At 36.9% G+C, this 27,227-nt stretch overlaps 1 protein-coding gene across 4 annotated transcripts in view; it reads left to right on the plus strand.

Moving 5' to 3' along the window:
* The window catches only part of INTS6 (integrator complex subunit 6), a 45,559-nt gene that overhangs the window by 17,020 nt on the left and 1,312 nt on the right, over positions 1–27,227 (plus strand). For 2 of the 4 annotated variants that reach the window (XM_061994229.1, XM_061994222.1), the window contains 14 exons: positions 3,174–3,263; positions 11,050–11,233; positions 12,544–12,669; positions 13,534–13,688; positions 16,468–16,620; positions 16,765–16,897; positions 17,396–17,490; positions 17,816–17,926; positions 19,519–19,734; positions 19,843–19,969; positions 20,688–20,830; positions 21,440–21,674; positions 22,378–22,749; positions 23,203–23,296. In XM_061994229.1, the coding sequence (XP_061850213.1) occupies positions 3,174–3,263; positions 11,050–11,233; positions 12,544–12,669; positions 13,534–13,688; positions 16,468–16,620; positions 16,765–16,897; positions 17,396–17,490; positions 17,816–17,926; positions 19,519–19,734; positions 19,843–19,969; positions 20,688–20,830; positions 21,440–21,674; positions 22,378–22,749; positions 23,203–23,296 (2,234 nt within the window). The remainder of the gene's footprint in view (positions 1–3,173; positions 3,264–11,049; positions 11,234–12,543; positions 12,670–13,533; positions 13,689–16,467; positions 16,621–16,764; positions 16,898–17,395; positions 17,491–17,815; positions 17,927–19,518; positions 19,735–19,842; positions 19,970–20,687; positions 20,831–21,439; positions 21,675–22,377; positions 22,750–23,202; positions 23,297–27,227) is intronic. The other 2 variants (XM_061994238.1, XM_061994247.1) reach the window with 2 other exon arrangements.

Raw genomic sequence — 27,227 nt, forward strand, 5'->3', positions numbered from 1 at the left:
TCTTAAAGAACTCAAAGTTTTGCACTTTCTATTTTTCACTTTCCTGGGTGTGAATACAAAATTGTAATAAAATGAGCTACAGGATTATGTTTTGCTTTTGAAGTGAACAAAACCTTGTGGTGATTAGTTAGTTGTTAGAGCAAGTTGTAAACACACTTATTATTTAGATGTTGGTGGACTGAGCTGATTTCCAGTGTGTTTCAGCATACATGTAAGCTGCCACAGAGCTGGTAACGTATGCTCTGTCACACTGATTCACTGTGTAACTTAAAATAATTGAGCTGTGCTGAACTGATTTCCTGTGCTTTCGCAGTCCATGGTGTTGCTATGTACTTTGAAGAATGTAGTATTTCTAAGATGTGTAAGTTTATAGTGTTTTATTTTAATGGTAGATTTCCAGAGCAAGATCAATAGAAAATAATTTGGTTATTATAGACTTAGATTTGTTAGTTAGAAATAAAGTTCTAAAGCAGTAATTAACAAAACTTAAAATGACTTAAAACTTTTTTTTAAATTAAACTTAAACTTTTACACTTTTAAACTTTTTAAACTTCAATTAAATTTAAACTTACCTATTTTAAGTAATTAAAAGTTTAAGTGTAAATCTTCTGGAATTTCGTTTTCCCAAATTTACTAAAAACATCTCTGAGTTTTGAGAGCTTACATCACTAGGAAGACTTTTTTTTTTTTTAGCAATACCTGTCATAAGACTCATTTTGCATGCCTTCAAATAGCTGAGGTGAGAAGAAGGGTCAGAAAAGTCAGGGGTCTTTAATAATTAATGACATGGAAATTTTTAGTCAAAGTAGTAAACCTCAATAATACGCATTTTATCTGAAGTTCTTCCTTGGTATATTCTAATTATGTTGTTTCTCCTTTAGGTGGAGTGTAAATGCTTCGTATGTGCTTCTAAATTGTATGGATTTGTGAGCCTAAGCACAGCCGAGTAAACTCAACTCTGTTCACTTGTTAAATAATTCAGTGGTGAATTGTGTACTCTGTGACTACATTTCATAAATTCTTTCTAGAAAGGGTAATATTTGTAGCTGCATTGATGTGTTGTTGAACTCGGGGCTACTGTTTTTTCACATCTAGCTAGTGAAGAGGTTTCAAGGGGGAACTTTCCCTTACTACTTAAACAGCTGTGAACTATTCTGCAATAGTATCCTGTCAGTGTTTCCACAGTTATCCTGTAGCTGATACAAAATAAATGTGAGTTACTTTGTCTTTGGAGTTAGAGATTCTCAAATCAGTTGTTACTCTGGCTACGAATGAGTGTTCTTGTTCTGATATAAAGAGATTCTTGCTTTTGTAAATATGTTGCTATATGAGTTGATTCTTGGATGAATGTGTTAGTGACGTCTGTTGTCCAAGATATTTTTGAAATTATTAAAGGTAGACTGAGGATGCAGTAGTTTTTCTCAGACATTTTCCCTAGGCAAACTGAAGCTTAATCTTGTTTTCTTCTTTATTTCATAATTATGCTGAACTTAAAGTGCTTAAATTTAAGTCTTATGTTTTATGGGTAAAACTGAGAAAGATTGTAGTTGAGGTGCACAAGTATTTGAGGTAATGGGGATATCTGTATAATAAGAGTTGGCAGAAACTAAATTTTTGTACTTAAATTTCAAATTAGACCAGAATATTGATCTAAGTAGCATTGCTTATGATATTAGAAATTAAAAATCTTGTTGTTTTAATCAATTGTCAATTTATTTTTAGAAGAATTTATTTGCAGTAGGATTAAGTATTTTTATGTTCAGTATTCATGAGAACTACATCCTTCTAGTTAGAAACCCTGTTTTCAATATTATTTCAGTGTAAGATAATTAGCTTCCAGCTGGTGTTTTGCAGTTGTAGTGAACTATTAGTTGGCAGAATAACATACCGTAACTGTTCTTCAGAATTAAATAAGGCTAAATATTCTTAGGAAATTATTTTAATTAAATTTGAGTGTATTTTGAGAGTCCTTAAATTATTTTGAGTAATTGGATTATGAACTAGCTTAGCTTTCATGGGAGAGATTGATCTTCACTAATTAATTTTAATTTTGTGTAATTTTTGTCTGTAATAACATTATTTTAAAGGAAAATGTTAGGATTTTCCCTAAGGTTTGAGAAAATACTGAACAAATAACTTTTTTCTGTTGGTATAGAGTAAATCGATCACTGTAAATCTCGTGTTGCTGCTTCAAACTGGACACCTCTCACATAATACTTTCCAATTCTTAGGTGATATTTTTGTTCTAAGCACACAATCAGTAATTCCAGAGTACAAGTCTAAGCATATTTTTCTGTTTATTTTCTGAAGAAAAATGAGGCACTAAGTTTGGCAATAGAAGGAGTAGGACCCACTAAACAAAAGCTTGTGGTGACTTTTTCCTAGTCTGTCTTTAACTCTAGCTAGAGTGGAATGTGCTACCTGGGCTTGGAGTTGACATATGCATGGATTGCTTTGTGATCCTCTTTCCAGGAGGGACAGAAGCCTCCCCAGCGTGCTGGCAGTAAGGACATGAAATGCCAATAGGAAACCAGGGTTTTTTGTTACAGATAGACTAGTTGAATTTCTTGGTGGGATCACAAAATGGCTTTTATAGTTTTCTGACTTAAATGATTCATTTAGAAAGTTTATCTATTTTTTTCCAAGCATTGGTTTCTGAAATAAGTCTTGTGTGCATGGATGAACCACTGTGGTCAAAATGTAACTGGTACTACTCAGTTTTCTTTGAAACCTAAAGTATTAGTTCTTAACCCTAGGGGTCATGGTCACAAGGTACTATGCAAATGCTTTAGTTGGTCACACAGCAATTAAATCACATGTATAATCAACCTTGGAATAGGAGGAACTGTAAGTGTCTCTGTCTTGAAGAGAATTGCTCCTCTAAAAAGTTGATAGTTTGTCAGAATACTGCAGTACACGTTGTTCTTGATGTTCTATGTTAAACATTTTTGCCATGTTTTTGTGTGCATTAAATATAGATACATTAAGTATCTAGCTTTACATAACTGCAAAAAGATTCTGAAACCCAGAGCAGTGTACTGTACAGTACATGAGAATAAATGCCTCAGGCCTCATTGTTCTTTTGGTGGATATCATAGCCATTTAGTGACTGAACAGCAGCTTTTGAATTTATTACAGCATTTTAAATGAAATTGCCTTTTTTTCCCCCTTAGGGACGAAACCCCTTTTTTCTGGAGCCAGCAATAATTATAACAGTTACTGATGGAAGTAAATTAACTACTACCAGTGGGATACAGGAAGAGGTAAGACCTGACCACTGATTACAATGATATGTACTAAACATTGTGTTAGAATACTGTTTACAATAGGACTATACATGATTCTTCAAAATTATGCTTGTTAATAGCTTAAATGTACGTGTTTTTTCCTTTTAATTTGAGATAAATTTGTACAGTAATATGGCAAAAATCTGAATAGCTTTTTTCCTTATCACAGATGACAGAAACATATATTACAACTGTTGGTCTATTTAGTAGATTCAGTTTGCTATTTCTATCCAGGGAGTTCATGGCTTTTCAAATATCTCAGAAGAAACTGATTTCTATAAAACATGGTCTAGATACAAGTTCTTATGTATAGATCCAAATTAACATAATGATTTTTTTCAGAGAATGTGGCCACTAGAGATTATGTGCAATACATACTTCTTTCATACTGGGCTCTTAAGGTGATTATAAGGACACCACTGATTTTTTTATAATACAAGATAAAGACACAAGAAATGTATTTCAAATAAGTCTGCAGAGCCAATTAAAACATCAGATCTTAACATACTGGAGAGCCTGCTCAGACATGTGACATACTCAGAGCTATAGCAAATGCTGAGGTGCTGAAGTGTTTTAATTTACTGGCCATTTTGAATTCTTTGCTTAAAAAATGCACTTCTAGAGCCTTCTACAACATTTAGGGCTCTTAGCAGCAGCAGACTGTTTTGCTTTAAGAGCTAATTGTATAATCACTTAGCTGTGTAAATTCTTTCTTGAGGAGAAGTAACTTTGCTGTCAGATGACTACCTTCTAAAAGGAGTGAGGAATACCAAGATGCTCAGTGGATGAAGCATGTTACATCTGGGTAGAGATTGAGAACTAGGTTTGTTCAGCCTCAAGAAGAGAAGGCTGTTGGGATGGGGAATGTCTTTTGGCCATCTGTAATAACTTAATGGTGGAGGGAGCCTGGCCTTTCTTGGAAATGCAAAAGGCTGAGATAAAAGGCAACAGCTGCCAATTGAACCTCGGGAAATTCTGCCTGGATGTCAAGAAAAATGTAAATTGTGTGGGTGATTGAACACTGCCATAGGTTGTCTAGTGCTTATAAGATCTCCATTATTGGAGGTTCTCTAAACTGAGTTTGAGAAGACTCTGAGCAATCAGAAGGCTCTGGAGTATATAACATTTGTGTGTCCCTTCTAGTGTAACAGTTCTATGATTCTACATTACATTTATTTTCATCTTGTTCATTTATCCAGAATGATTTAGTAGGAAAGCTCTGTTGTCTCCTGTGAGCTCTTTCTCTTACAGCAAGAGTCAGGATTTTTTTGTAGTGAGGAAGTTCCTTTTCCTTCAACTATGGGTACAACTTTTTCACTGTACTCTTCACAAAAAGATGTTTTCTTACATTCGGGCAACCATTTGGCCATACAGCAATTTAAAGATGTGAGTTATTTATGTTAAGGAAATGGGTTTCCTGGTGACTGCTTTAATCTACTAAATTTAGGCTTGGATCATGAGTGGTGCTGACTGATAAGTGGGTGCTATGCCCAGAGTTTGAGTGTCGTGAACATGGCATTGGGTGAAATTTGACAGGTATGTGACTTGTTGATTGTTAAACTACATTGTAGAGATGGAAAATGTGCTCTACTAATGATAGTGAACTAATGATTTCTTACTAAATGAGCAAAGTTAAAGGCATTGCTGTATGGAGGAACTGAAGGTGACCATTACTCTTATTTCCTGCAAGACAAAAGTGCAAGTTTCTTTGAGTGTTCTTCCATATGTATTCACAAGGTATATATTTAATACTCAGCAGTGGGTGTATTTTTTTTCTCTCTTGCCATAGATGTACCAGTAGGAATGTCCTAAACACTATCAAAGAACAGGGGAACAAAGCATCCAAGGGTGCTTTGGTCTTTCAGGGATGATCTTTTGCTTTTGTCAGTGTGTGTCCTATTGATCAGAACTTTTCTTAGTGTAGTTTTAGCATCATTTTACGGGTACCTCTCAAATTGGACATGCAAAAAAGAAGCAGAATTAATAGAGTAACAACACCCTGGAGATACGGAAGTCTGTTGTTGCTCTTCTGTTCAGTAACAAAGCTTTTCGGTCACTTTCAAATCTCTCTTCTGTTTTTTTGGGTTTGACTTTGGAGAGGCTTTTCAGAGTTGATGCTGAAGTGATAATATCCCACTGGCTATGACAACAATGGGTTTTTTTTTCCCGTCCTCTCTAGAGTTCTTATCATGGTCTGAAGCAGTATATTTTTAGTTCTTTTAAAACTTATGTACAAGAGAACTGTCATGACATTGGATATGCAAAGCCTGTGAAGCCAGCACAGAACCTGGAAGGAAGTTTTCTCAAAGCTTTGTCATTGAGATGAACATTTGCATTTTTTACCAATGAAACCAGCTTTGTCACTGTGGGAACACTGTCATCTGCCCTAGTGTGAAACAGGCAAGATTGAAACCTGTTTCTGAGCTCTTGCTGAATTTGTCAGATGTCCTGTTCCTTTGTGGAATTTAATATGGGTTTTGGAGATAGCCTCACACAATCAACACTACTTGTCTCTGACAGATGTGGTTCCTCAGACCAAAATGATGCAATCTATGCCATTATCATCTCCACCAGCACAAGTTGGTAGGATTTTCAATCCTGTCCCTTCTGGCACTGAGTTCTAATGCACCAATGTCCATGTCCTGAAGAGTGCCAGTGTCAGTTCCATGTTCAGCATGTCATGTTCTTCAGATTCTTCCTTGGATTTGCTTATCTAAGTTATAACTTGAGGAAGGAATGGACTCAGACTATTGGAACACGATCATTAATTATTGGTCTCATGATATGGATTCCTTCTGGAGTGATGTTCACTCTAGCCTGATCCCTCAAATTTGGTCATAGCCCTTTCCCAATCTTTCCTTTAACAAGTGAATAATTGCTATAGGGAATTTCTCATATTCCTTTTTATATTGTGAAATGAAGTGTCACATGTCTCCAGTTTTGCACCTGCTGAGCTATGTTCCTTTGTCTTATGTCTACTTAACCCTCTTTTAAGAGAAGGCATTAAATTCCTTTTTGCAAGACTTGAAACAGGATTATTGACCTATTAATACATTCTGATGGATGATTATGCAAACAAAAAGCATAAGCAGTGTTGCTTGGGTTCTGTATGTTGCCATTCTTCTGATTTTCCAGTTATGAGAGACTTGTAAAGGAGGAATCAGTGATATTCTTGACAACTCATCCCACATCTGTGTGACATTGTCCCATTGATCCTTCCCTGAGTTGATTAACTTGGATCCCTGCTGTAATAACTAGGAAGTGGCAAGGTTTTGCCTGCTTTCAAGAGTCACCAGGAACTGTAAAGGCTCTATAGTGATTTTTAATTTTGGTTCCTCTGATGAAAAATAGTGATTTCTAAACAAATTCTGCAAGAAGTGTGTGGCAAATCTCTTTAGATGTATGTTCCCATTGTTCCTTATCCACATTATTCCTGTTAGCAGCAGTTGCTGGGATCATGGCACTTTGACACTGAAACTCAGAGCTCTTAACAAGTGAGTTCTGTGTATCTATGTCAGCTCAGTGTGCACATACCCGTGGATAAGGCTAACACCAAAATGGCCAAGTACATCATGTTGTTGACCTGATGTCTCTCTGTGATCCCAAGTTATTTTCTGTTATAACTGCATATGATTGGATGGAAAACATAACACTATTGTTAACTCAAGAGATTCTCAGCCTCTCAAAGGCTTGTTTTCTCAGCTGGGCTTGAATCTAGTTGCCCATCCTTAGTGTTTCAGTCCTCTAAGTATGAAATACTGCAATTGCTTGGAATGTTTGGTTTGTCTCATCTTTTATGAGTACCAAAAAAGCCTACAAGGAAGGTTACTTGCAGATTATTTTTTTAAAGATTTTTTTTAAGATCCAAAAGGCAGAGTTTTACTAGTTTTGTATGGATATTTTTTGAGCACCTTAATTATGTAATGACTTGGTATGAGATTTCCCACCACGGAGCTGCCTGTAATGACATAGATACTAAAGCTTAAGCAAGGTTAGGGCTGCCCATTATAACGTATCAGCCTGTATGTGCAGACATTGCCAGAAGAGCATTGCTCTCTTTCACCAGCTATCATGCCACTGCTGAATTCTCTAGTGCTTCTCTAGCTTTTATTCAGTCTAAGCTGTGTAGGATGCTCTGGAGGATTTCAGACACTGCTGCTTCTTATGTCTGCATAAATATATGTAGCAACAAGGACTCAAAATAAACCAAGTACTTGCTCACTAATAACAAGATTATTGTTATTTAGTAAAAGGTTGTCCTGCAACCTCTCTCTGTCCTTGAACATTTTAGTAGATTTAAAGGCAGGGAAGAGGGCCATAAGGTACATGCCACTGTCTTATTGTACCATTATGATGTTTGGGAATGGTAGGGTTTGTGTATGCTCCTATAAACTTGTGTTGAGACAAACCAGATGGTTTTTACTACTAAGCTAGGAGGACACTTGTATGTGATTATATGTAGACAACATGCTGAAGACCATTGCTGGTAAATAACCTGCCTTTAAATTGTTCAGTCAGTCTGTTTCTCAACAGCCAATATGAAGGAAAAAGAGGAAAAGATATGCAGGCCTTCATATTGCAATATGCATGGGGAAAGAGAAATGAAATGCAAGATGAACAGTTCTAGGCTCATCTTATTTTCTGTTAGGTATGCAGTTGCTATGGTAATTAAATATCAGTTAAGAAAGTAACTGGAGGTGAAAAGACCAACTTACTATTGTCTGTGGAGAAGGAGACCTGGTTTGAATCTAACTTCTCCAGTAACATGGATGTTAAGTTTAACGGGGATTAAACTGGAAGAAAGAAAGTGAGAACATTTAACTCGATGCTGGTGGCTTTGCATTTGAAAACATTTCTGGTAGTAATGTGTATATAATGTAGTGGCCTTCGACTGAGTACAGTTTGGTTTTGGGATTCTCTCAGTACAACTAGCTGAGCCAAAAGCAGGGTTTTTATTTTGAGATAAAGTATGCTCAGGACAGTGTTGGTGCAAGATCCAATGGGATACTTGTTATATTCTTAAATTATATTTATGTGCTGCCTGAAAAAAAAAGGTGCTGTTGGGTTCATGTGTTTTGCAAATGAAATGTACTCTTCAAAGCTAGTAAATGTTCTCTTCAATCATATCTAGGTAGGAAAGTTTGAATGACATTCTTTAATATAGTCTTAAGTGAGGACCTTGTAAATGAGTCTTTTTAGTCAAGTCTTTGGGCTTTTTTACTAAGAATGCAGTGATTCTTTAAATTTCCATTGCCAGGCAGGCATTGCTGGCCCTCTGTGTAAAAAGGGGGAAGACATGCATGCGAATCAGTAATAAGCCAGGTGCATTCCTTTGACCAACTTCATGTGAAACATTTGGGGAAAATAGTGCTCTTCTCACACAATACTCTCTGCTTATGTCAGCAAAAGCAGAAATTCAGGAGGAAGTAATCAGGTGCCCTGAAATGTCTAAAGTGTTCTAATTCTTGCTTACGTTATGAGAGTGGGTTTGTCATGTCTGTTCCCAGCTTTGAGATTATATCGATAAATTGGTTGTTTTTCAAACCAGATATGTGTTTCCCAGTATGAGGTACTTGCAATTATGTAAATTGAAATAGCTGAGGCTGCCAGTTTGGAAATCAGGTTTGATGCTTCCAAGTTAATCTGTTAAAATTAAGCAAACAAGAAAAGTTTTTCAACAGCTTATTGCAAACTCCTGAACTAAATGCTATGAATGAGAAACTAAGGTAATTTGTAGTGGGTGCTTTTGTGGACTTGCATCAAATTTTGGAACAGACTAGTAGTTTCCTTTGCAAACACTGAGTTGAGATTAAGAGTGGAGATTTTTTTTTTTAATGTTGTGTGAGGAGGAAAATCTCTGACAAGGTGCTGAGTTTGCTGCACCCTTTGGGCTTAACCCTTGTATTTAGCTGGGTAATGGAACTGTTTGCACCATTTGAGTCATTGCTTTGGAGCGGTTATTTTATGCTTTATGTCTTTAGTGCTCTAGGTGAAATGAGTTTTGCTTGTATTGACAGTAGCATTACAAGCCAGGGATCTGTGCAGTTTTTCTGAAACTTGCAGTTACGGTAAGTCTAGTCTGTCTGTTCAGGGATTCTGTAGTTCATAGAATCATAGAATGGTAGGGGTTGGAAGGGACCTTTAGAGATCATCTAGTCCAACATCCCTGCAAAAGCAGGTTCACCTATATCAGGTTGCATAGGAACATGTCCAGGCGGGTCTTGAAGACCTCCAAGGAAGGAGACTCCACAATCCCTCTGGGCAGCCTGTGCCAGGGCTCCCTCACCTGAACAGTGAAATAGTTTTTTCTTATGTTTAAGTGGAACTTTTTGTGTTCCAGCTTCATCCCATTACCCCTTGTCCTGTTGCTAGCTACAATGGAAAAAAGGGATGTCCCAACCTCCTGACACCCACCATTTAGATATTTGTAAATGTTAATGAGATCCCCCCTCAGTCTCCTTCAGTCTAAACAGCCCCAGTTCCCACAGCCTTTCCTCATAAGAAAGATGTTCCAGTTCCCTGATCATCTTGGTGTCCCTGCACTGGACTCTCTCCAGAATCTGTCTGTCCCTCTTGAGCTGAGGAGCCCAGAACTGGACACAGTACTCCAGATGAGGCCTCACCAGGGCAGAGAAGAGTTGAATGTTTACATAAGCTTGCTTTTTACCACTAATCTGTGTGAGATATCTCACACAGGATGTAGAAAGAGGGACTAGAAGCTTCTCAATGCTATCCCTTAGAAGGCAATCCATTGTTTCAGTTTTTCTCTTCTTGTTTCAATTAACTGAATATAAATTACTGCCAACCCTGGGAATTTTAGAGGTTCTGCTAGTCTCTCTGACTGGCTGTTGCTATTAGTAGTTAATAAATAATATCCTGACTATCACTCTATCCTTAGTGCAGCGTGCTTGAAGCCTGAAACTTGAATCTCTTCACTGTCTCTCATGGGGATTAAAGCAAAAAGAAATGCTCCCATGTGTTGTATGGCAGTGGATGATATATTCAATATTTTGAACTGAAACTGTTGTGTATTTATTCCCAGAGGCAGCACAATGGTACATGGCAAGCAATTATTCTTTGTATGTGTAACTGTGGTTATAATTATCTGTTACCTAAAAGTGAGAACTTACTTTACATTTCATTGTTGATTTTAATCTAAATCTCTGTTTTTCACTTCAAGCATGGGCTTGAGTTAACTTGGGTATGCCACACAACCAGTGTAAAATGTTTGCCTTCAGATTCTATAACATGACTACCACATTAGTTCACTTGCTGAAGCTGAGTTATTTGGATCCTGTCAGCTAGATATTTTTGGACAACTATACCCAAGTTATATTTCTTCTGCGGGAATCTTAGATTAACATTACCTTTTCATTCAGTTGTGTTTTTTATCATGAAGAACTGAGGAAAAGACTGACCTGAGCATGGTTCTTCTGCAGAAAATTGAAAGAGTGCTGCAGTGAAGCAGTTCTTACTGCCGAAATTCTAAAGAAAAATAATCTATTGATTTTGAACTCTAGTTTTAAAAAGTAGTTGTTACCAGTTTGTAATTCTCAACTCTGTGCTTCATGTTGCCTTGAATTGTTTGAAGTGTTGATTAAATGATATATGTCTTGCTTGTAATGTAGAGTATCTGAATCAAGTTATAAATATCTGTGGAAAGGTTTTAAGTGTGCTTATATAGAGTGAATTGCCATCACTATGTAACCTGAACTAATTTTTTTTAAAAGCAGTATATTCACAAATTTAAATCCCTTTTCAGCTTCACTTACCTCTCAATTCCCCTCTCCCTGGAAGTGAGTTGACTAAGGAACCTTTTCGATGGGATCAGAGGTTGTTTGCTTTGGTTCTCCGTTTGCCTGGTATTACAGCCCCAGAATCAGAGCAGATGACGGGGGTACCGGTGGATGACTCTGCAATCACACCCATGTGTGAAGTGACGGGAGGTGAGTGCCCTATTATCCTTTGACAAGTCAATACTTTTGAAAATGAAAATTAGTTCAGTGTAACTCTGCTTAGCATGTACATGTCATGGAATAAGTATTTCTGAATTCTTTATATTACTGGTAAAAGCTCAGAACTTCAATATAATAAAACTAAAGACTCTTATTGCATTAAAGCCAGAGTCAATTTAATGTAACCTGCCTTGGAAGATTGTGAAACTACTTGGTTCAGATTTTTTAGAAGAGAAAACTTACTTTTTTTCTAATGCACCTTAATATCGCAACTAGAAATTGTAAGAATCAAGTCTGTAATATTTACAAGTATCTAAATGGTGGGTGTCAGGAGTTTGGGGCATCCCTTTTTTTCGATGGTATCTAGCAACAGGACAAGGGGTAAAGCTTGAACAGAAAAAGTTCCACTTAATATAAGAATAAACTATTTCACTGTGAGAGAGCCCTGGCACAGGCTGCCCAGAGGGGTTGTGGAGTCTCCTTCCTTGGAGATCTTCAAGACCTGCCTGGACATGTTCCTATGCAACCTGATCTAGGTTGACCTGCTTCTGCAGGGGAGTTGGACTAGATGATCTCTAAAGGTCCCTTCCAACCCTACCATTCTGTGATTCTATTATTCTGTGTTTTTGCTAAATTCTTATGATACTTGGATCTAAAGAAGCCAAAAGTTGAGATGTGTTGGGTGGTTGTGTTTTGGTTGTTTGTATTTTCTTTCCCCTCTGGAGTATGCAGAATGCAATGCAGAATACAATGTAGAATGCATAATTCTTTAAAATTGATACTTTTGTCTATGTCATAACTCATTGATAATCTTAGAAGTTATATTCCAGATCAAACTCAGACATCACTTTTATTTGTTTGTAAAACCTTTTTATTACATCAAGTATTAGAAACAATGGTTCTTCTGATGCTTCAAATAGCAAACAAAGGGATTTAAAAAGCATTAAAAAATGGTTTGATTCTGTTTTCTGGCTATACTAAGTGTGCTTTGAAATTCGCAGACAGTCAAGTGTTGATGTCTGTCACAAGGGGGAGCCCATTTTCCATGAATGCAACCAAGAATTTGCGTTCAAGTCATTAAGGAGCTAAAATGCAAACTTTTTCCAATGAAGTGCATGTAACACTGTCACTGCTGTCACTAGACTGCCTTGCTGCTTACACAAAGTGGCACTGTTTGGGAGAAGCTTTAAGTGAGCGATCCATACATAAATCAACATGTGTGGCAGGTGAACAGCCTAAAATGACCCAAATTAAAAGGGCAGAAACACTAAATAACCTTAACCTCGACTTTTTCATCCTAGGTCGATCATATTGTGTGTGTTCTCCAAGAATGCTGAATCAGTGTCTTGAGTCATTGGTGCAAAAAGTGCAAAGCGGAGTGGTAATAAATTTTGAAAAAGCTGGACCAGATCCCTCACCAATTGATGGTACTTGAATTTTTTTACACTGTGATCTCAAATGGCAGGGATATGGCTATCAATATACTTTACTGAACTTAATGTAATAGTTGCCAAAACAAAAGGAAAACTGTTGCAGTTTAAAAGATATTACTACCAAAACACCTTGCAGTGTCTGAAATTGTGTTATATTTTTTAAAATATTGGCAATAGCTGCTAGACACTGCAAAACCTTCACGTTTGATTGTATTACTCAACTAATCTTGAATGCAGTTGCTCATGTCAAGCATAGTTAAATGGGTTCATGAGTTTTAATCAGTGGTTTTCAACCATCTACAAATGTAAATAGCTTGGTATGGAAATGCTGTGGGGTTCTATGCTTATCCTTTTTGATTTAATGTAGCAAAGTGGCTGCATTAAAAGTTAGAATAGTAAATACAACTGTACAGCCTTAACTTCTCATTCTAAATGGCCTAGCTAGGTTCCTCTTAAGATATTACTGGGAAGTGTTTCTGAGATGTTTTAAATCCTAATTTGCAAGAAGAAGTCCAGTGGTGTTAGTCATGTGTATGAATTTTTTTTTTTAATGCAAGTACATTTGAAGGTTATCTGTTAATAACAATGAGATGGGAAAGAAACTGGTTATTATGAAGGGCTTCAGATAATTGGCTTTCTCATCTCTGATCCTGTACACAATCAATGCTTATTTGATTTCTCACAGTTTCTAGGTTTTTGCAGAAATGCTTACTGATAATTGTCCGCTCTTCTTAGAAGTAATGCTAACTGCAGGAAGAGTTTCTCCAGGATTATAGTTCTTTAACTCTTCACAGAAGTTGTTTAGTACTCTTTTTGTTTTTTAACACTATTATAACCTAAAGCCTTTTTCTTCTATAGATGGGCAAGTGGATATATCTAGACCCTTTGGACCTCAACCTTGGCACAGCTGTCACAAGCTTATTTATGTCAGACCAAACCCTAAAACTGGGGTTCCTATAGGTCATTGGCCTGTTCCTGAATCCTTTTGGCCAGATCAAAATTCTCCAACACTGGTACGTACTGAAGTTAGCCAAAACAAAGGGTTTGTGCATGGAGGAATATTCCGGGATTTCCTGTTCACTGATTTTAAGTCTTGAGATAGGTACTTGTGATTTTAGCAACTGCAAAAGCAGTGTCACACAAGGAAGGATGACACATTTAAGCTTGTGTTGCAGTTGCCTGAAATTACTGCTGAACTTTTTAGTAACTTGGAAGCATTATGAAACTGCCTGTAATATTTATTTGTTGACCTGATACATGCATATAGTGTTTCTGTTTGAGCTGTTAGAATAGCAAACTAAAAATAAGGTGGTACTTTGAAAATAGGCTTGTAAAATTCTGTTGCCTCACGGATGGTATTGGTATAGAAGATGGTAAGATCTTCCTGTCTTTGTTCTAGGAAATGAATGTCACTTCATCTGCTATTGTTTAGTGTATCCATTCCTTCAATTTATCCCAAATAGAGAAATTCACCTTATTACCCACAGAATGAATTTTATTTGTTCTTCATAAAAGAATGTGTGCCACTGTTGTTTGCTTGATCTGAGAATTGATAGTATATCATCATTTATATTTTTGTACTTCTGCTAATCTTTGAAAATCACTGAAGTAGAAATAATGCAGTTGTATAACTGTTCCCCACATTTAAAGGTGATTTTTATTGATTTTATTTTTTTTTAATCTGAAACTAACATACTGACTAGCAAACTCACTGAACTTTTCGTGAGTTTTATCTCCTTTGTTAGAAAAATATTAGAGTCCTTTGAAATACAGGTTGTTGAGGAGTTGACATAGTGTGAAATTTCAGTCGTATTTGCAGGTTTGATATTGCTAGCATCTGTGGCCACATTGAAGGACGTGAATGCCTTTCTGAACTGAGGAGCAAGCTAGCATATAGGAATAACAGTAAATCTCTAGTAATTTAAAAGACATTGTATACTGGATATTAAAAAGCTACTCTGTAGGAAAACTGTGTACTCTTTGTAATCACTGTCAATGGCGTATCTGCCTCCATTCACCATGTAGTCAGAGGAGTTTGTCTGCTACTGCAGGTCTTAATTGAGATTGGTAACGTAAATCTTGCCAAGCAAAGAGTTGTTGAACTACATCTGTTAAAAATATTAAGTTGACTTACCGAAACGGTGAGAAAATGAGGAAAAAAATTCTTCTCTGTTGTAGCATGTATAGCTGTCAAAACTGCATGAAGCACTGGACTGTTGCGTGTGCAACTAAATCTCTGTTGACATCAACTGGAATTGGACACTGAACCTTCCTTGTGCAGCACTGGGAAGCTAAGCTTGTTGAACGTGTCTCAAGACTTGTATTTTATTACTGTTCAGAAAATACTTTGTTGAAACTTTGCATATCCTGTAACTCTTGTCTGCTTAAGAGTTAAGATGCTTTTTTGTTCCTCCCTGTTACTTCACCCACAGATGAGTTGTCTCAGACAGTCCTACCCCAACAAATACTTTGTGTACTGTAGGTAAAGATACTTTCAAAACTTTCTTACGTGTATATGAAGTCCACTAATAGTGTTGACAGATCAACATGTAAATGACTGCTCCCACTTTGAGGTAAAAATAGCTCTGCTGTCCAGGCAAGGGTTATTGGACTTCTCAAGTCTCAGCATTCAACTTCTTTTGCAGCCTTTTTATTCCTAGTATAACTGCTTCATGGCTTGGTCAAAAACTCCACAACAGCTGTTTATTGGAGGCATCTTCTTTGAAGAGAATTGCAGTTGGTTGGGCCTCCTGTTTTGTGTCCACTTGCACAGTACACCTTCCTCAAAGTGGAGAGACTCAAGACAAGACCAGCCTGATGGGCAGATAACATTTGAGTGGCTCATCCTAAAAGGAAAAGGCTGGAGCTTATTAGCATAGAAAAAATACTTTCAAGGTGAGGTGGTAGGAAAGCCTGAAAAACTGTTTCCCTGGTTCACCTTATGAATTTATTAGTTAGCTTCTTGTAAAGAGAGTAAATGGAAGGAGGCTTCCCAGTTGAGCCCTTCCCCAGATTCTAGTGGCTTTGGAGGAGGCTTAGGGTATGTATAAGCACTTGCATTTCTCTCCTGAAAAAAGCCCTTCAGTGGAAGGTGTACAGCTCTGGTTTTCATCACACTCAGAAAATCAGCTTTCCCTTTTCCCAAAATAAATTTCATATATGTTGTTAACTTGTACTTGAAACTCTAGGTACAAAAAGGACTTTTCCTTATCATTAGTCAGAAAATTAAAATCCAAACACTTAAATTGATTGAATGGAAATAACTTTTCACAGGCCTAGTTAAAATGTGAGGTCATCTAAATCTTGGGTATTTTTTTTTGCTGCTTGTGGTCATTATAATTCAGTTGGGATTTTGTAACTCTTAAATTTGCCAAGGAAGAAGAGTGCTGGAGAAAGTCAGTGAATGCAAAAGTGCAGTAGCTGCTTCTGTGGGAAATGGAAACGAGCATGCTTGCCCCAAAGAAGCATTGAAGCTTTTGTTTTTTTTGGTCTTCCCAGGGATTTACTGTCATTTGCAAAGTTTTTGTGTGTACATGCACGAAGTTCTACTTGCATAGTGTTCTAAATTTACTAGGTAAAATAATTGGCATTTAGAAAACAACATTCCTTTAGATTTTGAGAGTGCAAACATCATAAATGAACTGCTTAGGACTCATTAACAATAACTGAATTCCGTGTTGAATAGGCTTCTTAAACATGTCTATTTTCAAAGAACCCGTATTACTTTAGTTGTCATAGCAGAGTTGCATTTTAGTCACGGTCCAGACTTAACAGTGGAATGCTTATGTTTAGCCACCTCGCACATCTCATCCTGTGGTGAAGTTTTCCTGTACTGACTGTGAGCCGATGGTCATTGACAAACTGCCTTTTGATAAATACGAGTTAGAACCTTCGCCACTGACCCAGTTTATCCTGGAAAGAAAATCCCCTCAGACCTGCTGGCAGGCAAGTAAAGTGCATGCTGAATTGGAATTATTTCTAGAATAAACAGCTGTTTTCCATAGACTTTATTCTGTAATCAAAGTAGGATGTAAAACTTCAGCACACAATATTTTGGATTTACATGCAATATAATGTGTTCTATTGCAGGTATATGTGAGCAATAGTGCAAAATACAGTGAACTTGGTCATCCGTTTGGTTACTTGAAAGCTAGTACAGCGCTGAATTGTGTGAATTTATTTGTGATGCCTTACAATTATCCAGTCCTACTTCCACTACTAGGTAAATACTGCTTCATAAACATTTTTTAAGGTGCTAGGCAATTGAAAAATTGATCTCATCTGAATAGATTACTGCCAATAATGCCGGTGTTAGTCACACACCTGTGGAAAGGTAGAATGTCGAGCAATGTATTTGTCTCAGTAACTTGTTTCAGTTTCACAACTGACTGACCTTCATGACTCAGACTCAATGTGTAAGATGATTTAACTAATCATCATTCTTTCAGATATGTTTTGGTCTCACTTCTGTCATAATTTTGGGAGCCATTTTTCCCAATCTCTTGTTTGAATTGCCAGTTCAATTTGATAAGTAGTTAATCAGGTTCCATGTTTCAACTGCAGCATCATCTTGTATGTCTGTAGTTTAGTGGTATATGTGTTAAAATGTATATATTAAGCATTGAGGAGCTGGCCTTTCTTTCAGTTTCTTTTAGAAAAAGGATGCAATTCTGTCTAGGCATGCCTTTCATTTTGTGTCTCTTCATTTTATAACCATCAGATGACTTGTTTAAAGTACACAAGGCAAAGCCTACGTTGAAATGGCGACAGTCATTTGAAAGCTATTTGAAGACGATGCCTCCCTACTATCTTGGGGTAAGATGACTTACTGTGTTAAATTTGTTTTATTATGTAAGTTATTTTTCCACTGTGGATGTATTCCCTATTTCAAGTAGCGAATGTGTTAATTTAAGAGCGATTAGCTAAACTTCAGGTGTAATAATACTGTTTTCACTGGAGTCCTGTAAGAATTGATTCTATGTGAATAGAATAATGCTTTAAAACGACAAAAAATGCTGCCCTGAAAATCTTTGTTTTTCTCCTTCACTGAGAACTTCTGTTTGAAATGAACAGTTAGTTGAAGCATGTATACGACAGTTAGAAAGTTAAATATGACTGTGTAATATATTCCATGTTTCAGCCTTTGAAGAAAGCTGTGAGAATGATGGGAGCACCAAACCTTATAGCTGACAATGTGGAATATGGACTTAGTTACAGTGTCATTTCATATCTCAAAAAGTTGAGTCAGCAGGTAATGTTGAAGCAAAAGAGCCATACAAACTTATTCTAATATCAGGATAATGTTAAAATACTCAAATGACTTTGAAAGAAAAAAGAGCTGAAAGATCGAGTTAATACTTTCCTGTAAGAAATTAGCAAAAAAGCATTTAGGTTTTCTGAACTGAAAGAAAACTTAAGATTTAAATATAAACTCTATAGACTGGACCATAAAGATACATATGGAAATAGAAAGTCAGTTTCTTGTATTTAGAGTGATTTTACTTGTACAGATAGTAATGTATTTTGTCCAAAAGAAAACATGTTGTCTTTCATCAGATATTAAAGATGTTCTAGCATTTTATTCAGAATATAGAGATCTGTACTTTGTGCATCTGAATCAGAAAGTATCCTTTTTTTGACTTGTGAAATGAAATGGAAAGTGTTCAGTAAATATAATGTAAACTAACAATTCAGAATCTCAAGGCTACAGACTTGGCAAGTGACCTTCTGAAATTGTAGACTATAGTCAGAGTCATGCCTGTATGTTTGACTAGTCTCCTGCATCAGCTAAAGCACTTCAGCACTGCTACCTCTCCACTCTTTTCTTTGTTGAACTGTGCATGTTGCTTTGTTCAAGATAATGAAATAGTGTTAGTGGGCTTGAAACTTTAAGAAGCAGTAGTGCAAGTACTTGTAACTTGGCTAATGAGTTCCTGTGGACCAGCTTTCTCTTGAAACATTAATATAATGATTATTTGAGGAAGCAAACCACTTGAAGTTTACAGTATATCCTATTAAATCATAGTCACTTATTATTCTGTGGACTGATCTCTCAAACTGGACTTCTTAGACTCCTAAATACATGCACTGCAAATTGTGCTTAAAGCTTTTTTAACTTCTGAAAGGCACTACTAGTAGAGTCTCAGTTTTCAGAAGTACATATTAAAATTCTTAGACTATAAATCTATGTGAAACGGCACAAACAACATTAGCAAGTGTATTGCTAAATTACTTTTGACTCTTTGTTAACTGTACTCTGCCAAAAAGCTGGTGTTTATGAACATGTTTAATTTTGGTACAAATCTAATGTAATATTGTGGGTTAGAGCTATCTAGTCAGACAGAATTGAGTCTTATTATGTGTTTCATATTTATTAACATTATGACTATTCTTAGCAAGCTTTTAAAAGGTTGATACCGTTGTGTGACTGATGGCAACTATAGTTGTGGCAGAATCAGTCTTTTTGAGAGTTATTGTTTAGCTGTTACTGTAGAAAACAGTCTATGTGAGTACAGATAGATTTGCAGAGAATTGCTAGTCAAATTATGGCAACTTATGAAAATAAAAGCATTGCATGCATATTGGTGCTTAGATACTGTAATAGGCAGCAGGGAAGAAATATGCAGAAGACCTAAGCACAAATCTGCTTACTATATTTAAAATTGTAGTAAGTATTAGGTGGTTATGTATTAAGTACTCCTTAAGCATTCATCCTGGTTATGGTCGTCTTAGTGTATTAGCACATTGTTGAATCTTCTAGGTAGGAATTTAAAATGAATAAGTCTGACTAATCCTTTTAAAAGCATATTGTCAATTTTATTTATTTATTTATTTCAAATTAAGGCCAAAATAGAGTCCGATAGAGTCATTGGCTCTGTAGGCAAAAAGGTAGCGCAAGAGACTGGAATTAAGGTCAGAAGCAGATCACACAACCTGTCTATGGCACATAGGAACGATTTTCAACATCTGCTACAGGGGATTACTGGGGAAATTCCTCATAGACCTCTAGACCTCAATATGAAGGAGTATGCTGGGTTCCAAATAGCTTTGCTGAATAAGGTAAGCACCACTGTGTGTAATGTTGTTATTTTCAATATACTTACATTGAAATGCTAGATATTGTTTCATACTTGGTACTGACTGAAACTTTATTTACTGAAACCTTAGGATTTGAAACCTCAGGCTTTTAGAAATGCTTATGACATACCCAGGAGAAATCTTTTGGATCAGTTAACACGAATGAGATCTAATTTACTGAAGAGCACTCGCAAGTTCCTCAAGGGACAAGATGAAGGTTAGATAAGTTTTGGGGTTTTTTTTTTGGTCTCCCTGTAATATGATTGGTACTTAAAAATTGAAAACTGTAAAATTTAAAACTTAGTGGATATTGATCTTTGAGGAGGAGGTTAAACCTCATAAAAACTAATTTTAGAGGATTTTATGCTCTTTCCACTACTTGATTTTGCTTGATCAAAGGCTTGGCAACTAAATACTTAAGTTTAGAATCAGGTCCTGTGAATTTTAAGAATTTAATTCCAGTGGTCAAAAATCACTGTTACTTTGGGAAAATGTTAGTTTCAACAATAAGTTTTGGATGGCTAAAACTGGATGGAGTTATGTCAAAGCTATGCCCTGCGTGACATTACTACTGTTACGTATGTTTTATTTGTAGTAATGTTTTAGTTTGATTTGTTCCCAGACTCTGTTTTTTATCCGTCTACCCTGTTGAAAAGTTACAGGACACATTAGAAAACTAACATCCATGCATGACAACCATTGCTTGTTTCCTTGTCATAATGAGAAATAGAAAAGACACTGATTAATTTAAGCAAATTTCTTGATGTCAAAACATGACATTGTAAGTACCAGTTAGGGAACAGTAATGGTGAGTTTTACACATTTATTTCATTAATGTATTTGATAAGACTGAAAACTGGAAGTGTGAAGTGGTCATAAACTGAATTCTTATAAGGTTAGCAGTATGGTGTTAATAAACCCTTCCGTTATGATAGATCAAGTTCACAGCGTACCTATATCACAAATGGGAAACTACCAGGAGTATCTGAAACAAATACCTTCTCCACTCCGAGAGCTCGATCCTGATCAGCCACGAAGGCTTCATACATTTGGCAATCCATTCAAACTGGACAAAAAGGTAACATTACAGAAAAGCTTTTGTTTGAGTGTGTCCTGTTGTGAAGATGTGTGCTGCTAATTAGACCATACAAAGAGTAAGGGAGGAATACTTGCAAGTATCTGGAACAGTACTGCTTACAAGGAATTGTCTTGGATGCTTTTCCCTCAATAGCATCTTATAAAGGGCAATCTTCATTGGAAAACCAGCATTATGTCCCTGAATTGTGCTACAAATGAAATACATAGCTAATACATAATCACATTTCCTTTACCAAACTCCCCCCATAAAAAGAGAGCTTTGAAAACATGGACTATCCCTTTTGTCCAAGTCTATCTTGGACTTGACCAAATTGCCAGTATCATTTAGAGCTCTTATTTTAAATATTGGAGTCAATTTACAATACTGAAAGGGAAGTTTGACAGCTCACTCAATTGTCTTACTTGGCAGACTGTTGGATAAGGGCCTTAAGCACACTGATTTATTCTAGGAAGGATTTGGCTGAGTTTTGATAATTCAGTACATATTGGCATATTGTACATCATCGTAACATCAAAACATTCATTATGTTTTATATTATGTTTTGGGTGTGATGTTTAAGAATTTAAGGATTCATTAAATTAATTACAGGGAATGATGATAGATGAAGCAGATGAATTTGTATCAGGACCACAAAGTAAACATAAAAGACCTGGAGAACCAAATATGCAAGGGATTCCGAAAAGACGCCGGTGTATGTCTCCCCTGCTCAGAGGTCGGCCACAAACTCCTCCGGTTGTGAATAACCACATTGGAGGAAAAGGGCCACCAACACCAATCGCACAAGCACAGCCTGACCTTGTTAAACCTATTCCTATCCACAAAAGTAAGTGAACCTTCATCATCTTTAGAGAGTTTGCTTTCTAATATAGGCTAAAAAAAAGTAGAAATACTGTTGGTTGCTTTCCCAATTATAGCAATTCTTTTCCTCATTTTTGAAAATGAGATATTTAAGTGTGCATCTGGGGTTAATTACAGAAAAAAGTTAATGCAGTCCTTCAGACAGAAGTCTCTTTCATATGAACTTCCCAGTATAAACAATGTATTTCCTGTATTAAATGGGTAAACAGTGTAAATAGTCAGAAAGGTGTTCTCTTTGGGTGGGAACTGAGATGCTCCAAGAGTATTGCAACAAGAAGTTAATGTGAATTTTTCCCTTAGTGTGGAGCTGAGGTGCTATATAACAGTCTTTCTCACTACTCAGGAGTAAAGTTTGTCAGTTCATTTAATGGAGAGAGACAAAACATGTCATAGACCCATATTTTACAGGTATTTTTCCTTTGTTGGTAGTTCAGTTTATCTTTTTATATAAAGACTATACTTCTGACATTTTTTAGGCCATTTATTGTCAGGAGCTATAGTGATATGCTTGGTATTACAACCCACAATCACATATTTTCTTTCTGCCACATGTCCAGTAGACTATACAAGCTAGAGCGCAGCTTTACAAGAGTTTAATACTGAATTAACAGACTTCTATCACATGATAAAGAATGTGAAACTGGTAAGTGTACTCTTTGATTTTGCAGCACCAGGAACAAATAATGAGATTACAATGGATGATGTGATTGAGAATCATGTTACAGACCCACTTTCATCAGATGTTTTCCCAAGTACTGTGGATTCGGAGTTTTCCATGTCCTCTTCTCCATTCAATTCCTTGGATCGACCAGCAGTTCATACAGAGGATATTGGCCATGAACACTTAGGGAATAACTTGAGTGTTGATGGGTTTTTGGAGAATCATGAAGAATCAGGCAGTAAAGAACAAATTACTGAAGAGGACTTGACAGTGTCTTCATCCAGCAAAGGGAAAAAAACAGTGCATTGCAGAAGTTCAAGAGAGATTAATATAGAGCTAAGAGCACAAATTATGAAAGAGATCCGAAAACCAGGAAGGAGTAAGTATGTCAAATCTTTCAGATGGTTGATATGAAAGCTGGACAAAGAATTTGTATCAGATCACTATTTTGGAAACCATGAAACTAAAGTGAAGTAAATTTAAAGCTGAAAAGATTTGTTTTAAAACTTTTGCTAAAGGCTTCCCAAATGAGTGATTAAAACAGTGCTATACCTATCCATGTTCATGGATGTCATGTTTTTTATATTATCAGTATTAGAGTTAGCTTGTTAGGTCTTCCAGCAATATCCTAAACTGCAGTATCATCTATTTTTTAAGATTAATGTTCATTAAATGGTATGTGACTGCTACAGGCCTGGTTGATGGGAGATATATCCTAAAAACTTGTAAAAACTGACTGAAATCTGTTTTATTTCACTCAATCTATTACAACAGGTATCTGTATAGGCACTTCTTCTGTAATTGTGATTTTGCTTTTCTCTTTATCTTTAAGAATATGAAAGAATCTTCTTTTTACTGAAGCATGTACAAGGAAGCTTACAAACCCGACTGATATTTTTACAAAATGTTATTAAAGAAGCTTCAAGGTAGGTAACTGTGTTTTATCTGCCATCCGTAACTGCTTTACTACCACACAGTTTCTTTGCAACTTGACACACAATGCTTTGTACTGCAAGTAAATAACTCCCTGGATAAAGGTGTATTGTCTGCACAGGGTTACCTTTTAACCTCAGATTTTGTCTTTTAGAAGATTGTTCAGGTGTGAGTATACTGCTAATTTGAAAAACCAACCCAGCTGCGTAGTACTGTGATTAGGCTTTCAGAAACAGTTGGAATTCATTATTCTGCATCAACTCAATCTTGTCCTAAAAATAGTTTGGAGATCCAGACGTGCTCTCTATAAAGATATGTCTCTGCTCGTCAGATTTATTTCCTCCAGAAATATTGTAGCCCTGCCTAAGGCTATGGAAATGAGAGGTTAATTTGTCACTAGAATAGAGAGACTTGCTGCAGATTTAAACCCTCTTGTTAATCCAGGTAGAAACTATTCCTTGCAGCATCCTCAAACTGACCATACCCACTTAGCCTGCCACACGTTGTGGTTTATAATAAGAAGTATAGAATATGATAATAATGATAGTAATGAAACGGAATGTAAGAAGAGAGAGGGGAAACAAAACCCAGGAAAAGACAAGTGATCCCCAATGCCGTTGCTCACCACCTTCTGACTGATGCCTGGGTAGCAATCTGCCCCTCCCCACCAACCCTCCTCCAGCTTATGGGCCTTATGTCCTGTGGCATGGAATATCCCTTTGGTTAGTTGGGGTCAGATGTCTTGACTGTGCTCCCTCCCAGCTTCTTGTGTGCTCCCATCCCACTCACTGGCAGGGCAGGGTGAAGAGCAGAAAAGGCCTTAATGCTGTGCAAGCACTGTCCAGCAGAAACCAAAACATCCTTGTGTTATCAATGTTATTTTCAGTGTAAACCCAAAACACAACCTCATACCAGCTACTAGGAAGAAAATTAAGTCTATCCCAGCTGAAATGAGGGCAAATATTTACTAAAAGGAAAGAAAAGAGAAACATGTAATTATGTTTGGAACCAATGGTGTTTGACTTGAAGTGAATTAGCAATTCCAGCACCTTACTTGGATCATAAATATAACTGACTTTGAGGGTTTAGCTCAGAAGCCTCAAAGAATAGTTGATCTTTGTCATAGTCAGCTGCTTTTTTCCTGGGGTATTATTAAACAAGTTTTATGATTAAATAGGAATCTAAGTAACTTTTGGGTAAAACAATGCTAAGAGTTTAAGGTGCACTGAATGTTGGACATTCATACCGCTCCTCTAGCTTTTGACTGCCAGCACAGTGATGCTTAGAAATTTACACAGATCATATTCCACTTTATCATACTTTTTCAGCATTTCTAGGAAATGTCTGCTGTAACTTGCCTTTATTGTTATATCACATGTCAGAGTTTCTTCAGAGCCTGTAGGTTATATGTGTTTCCTTACTGTCTTTGCACACCAAAACAATACTTTTGCTTCTGGGGTCTGTGGCAACACTTAGTAGGGTTGGAAAATTTGTGCCTCTAAAATTAGGGTCTTTAGATCATCTGTACTTCTAATTTCTGTTGCACATCCTCTCTATTCCAATTATCTTGAGTTGACTCCCTACAGAATTTGTCAGTGGCTGAGTGTTGCTGTTGGTTGCATGAGAATTAAATCCTGTCTTCCAACATAGCCAACACATTTCTGTATCTACTGGTGGAAGAGGTTGGCAATTTTGTTTCTGTTGACTGTTGCTAAACTTGAATTCTATTGGTTTGAGTGTAGGAGCAGGTTAATCCCTTTTCTTACTCAGATTTTTGTAGTGTGGTAATTCTATCCACCGGGATAACACTACCTACAAATCCCTATGCAGTTTTTTGCTTCTTATTCAGGTGAGCTGTCACATTTAACCAAGGTTCCCTGCTCCCTGCAGGAAACATCTCTAGGCTCTCCAGAGTTGTTAAGATACACTTGTTAATTGATAGCTGACTTTTGCAATGCTGAAGAATGCAATTCAAATTTGGGATGCCTGCTCTCTTTGCCTGCTTCAAGGAGCCCTGACTCTCAACATAGACTTGAAAAAGCTCTTGAGCCTTTCAGCAACGAAGTGTGTGTTTCAAAACAATCACCGCTGAATTATGGAGAGTAATCTGCCAGAGAGTTAGGAGAGGAAGGTTTCTAAAAGAATCTATGGTTTTCACTTTTCTTTGGAAACCAACTGCCCCACAGTTCCTCTTCTGATAGCAGCAAAGCTATTGCTTTTGACAGAGAGAAATCAAGATGAGGTAGATGTAAGACTTATACTTGGTAATGCACATTTGGCTTAGCCTAGATGAGCAGAATTAGTGCTTGTAAGGAATCCTTACTTAACACCAGAGATGTGACTTCCCAATAGATGGCTCTAACTTTGGATGTGCAAAATAAAGAATTATTTAGGAAAGAGGTGGAAGGAATTAGTCTGTGTAGTGGAGAGGGCTTCAGTGTTTGTGAAGTTGGCATAGCATTCCATTTGTGGTCCTAGCCCTTAGAATAAGTGGGTTTTATTCCTTTGCTAACTAATCTACAGCAAAAGTTGACAAAACACACAACCTTCTCTAGATCAACCAACTTCTCAGTATGCAAAATTCAATTCCCTTTTATTTATTCTCCAAAATCATGAGCTTTAAGCTACTAATACACATAGCAAAGCCCAAAGTGTGTACCTACACAAAAAGCCGAGCAGTACCTACTTGTGACAGAAGTGCTGGCAAAAAAAATATAAACAATGAAATAATGGAACTTTGTGCTCAATAGCTAGAGCCACTCAAGGGAGTTTTGTTTATTAAGGGTACTCATGTTCCTATCAGAGTGACCAGTTGAATTAGAGCCAATGCTTAAATCTATTAATTACTATATTAGTAATTTGGTAAGTTGTTTCAGTTCCCTTCAAAAAACCAATTTGCTTTAGGGAAAAGAACTTGGCTTGGCACAGTGCACTGTAAACTTGAATTCTTGTGCCAATGGTAATATGATAATAGCTAGCTATGTGTATTTTCCCCATCTTCTACAATTTCTACAAAATACCTGCTGTAACTTGTATACCTACTTCAGAGGGACTCGAAGCTATTCTTAAAAGTGGCATTGCCCAGTCACTTTCATGGAATATCATAGAATCACAGAATAATTTGGTTTGGAAGGGACCTTTAGAGATCATCTAGTCCAACTGCTCTGCTCAAGCAGGTTCACCTTGATCAGGTCACACAGGAACGTGTCCAGGTGGTTTTGAAAACCTCAGAGAAGGAGACTCCACACCCTCCCTGGGCAGCCTGTGCCAGGGCTCCCTCACAGCAATGTTTTTCCTTAAGTGGAACTTTTTGTGTTCCAGCTTTTGTCCATTACCCCTTGTCCTGTCACTGGATGCAACAGAAGAAGTGCCACCCTATGTTCTTAACAGACAACTTTTAAGTACTTGTGTTAATAAGATCCTCTCTTAGTCTTTTGTTTCCCAGGCTAAACAGCCCCAGGGAGTATGGATGTGTTAAAATTTCACAAGGATTCTATTAAAGCACTTCACTGTTAGGTTAAATAATTTGACTTTTAGTAGAGGGAATAAGAAGGAAATAATAATAATAATCTGTTTCCCAGATGAATAATTTTCAACAGGCTGGGAACAGTTATGAAGGGAATGAGGAAGGATGGAGGGGAAGCAGTACAGTAAGTGTAGGGTTTCTGTGGGATTACTCAGGAGAACTGATGAGAAGGATGGGTAAGGGCCCAGAGCATGGGTATTCAGTGAGATTGTAAGTGGTTAGGAATGGGAGCTTGATTCCCCATAGTCAAGCTGGGATTGTGGGGAGGTCTGCCATTTGGGAATTAGAGAGATGCCATGTTTCTGTGAGCCAAGAACTGGGAGGCTGACAGGGACTAGAGGTGTAGTATGGTCATAGGACTGACCTTGAGGTATAGTTCAGAATAGTACTGAGTTGAG

This window comes from Colius striatus, chromosome 1 (genome assembly GCF_028858725.1).
Source record: "Colius striatus isolate bColStr4 chromosome 1, bColStr4.1.hap1, whole genome shotgun sequence".
Classification (NCBI taxonomy): domain Eukaryota; kingdom Metazoa; phylum Chordata; class Aves; order Coliiformes; family Coliidae; genus Colius; species Colius striatus.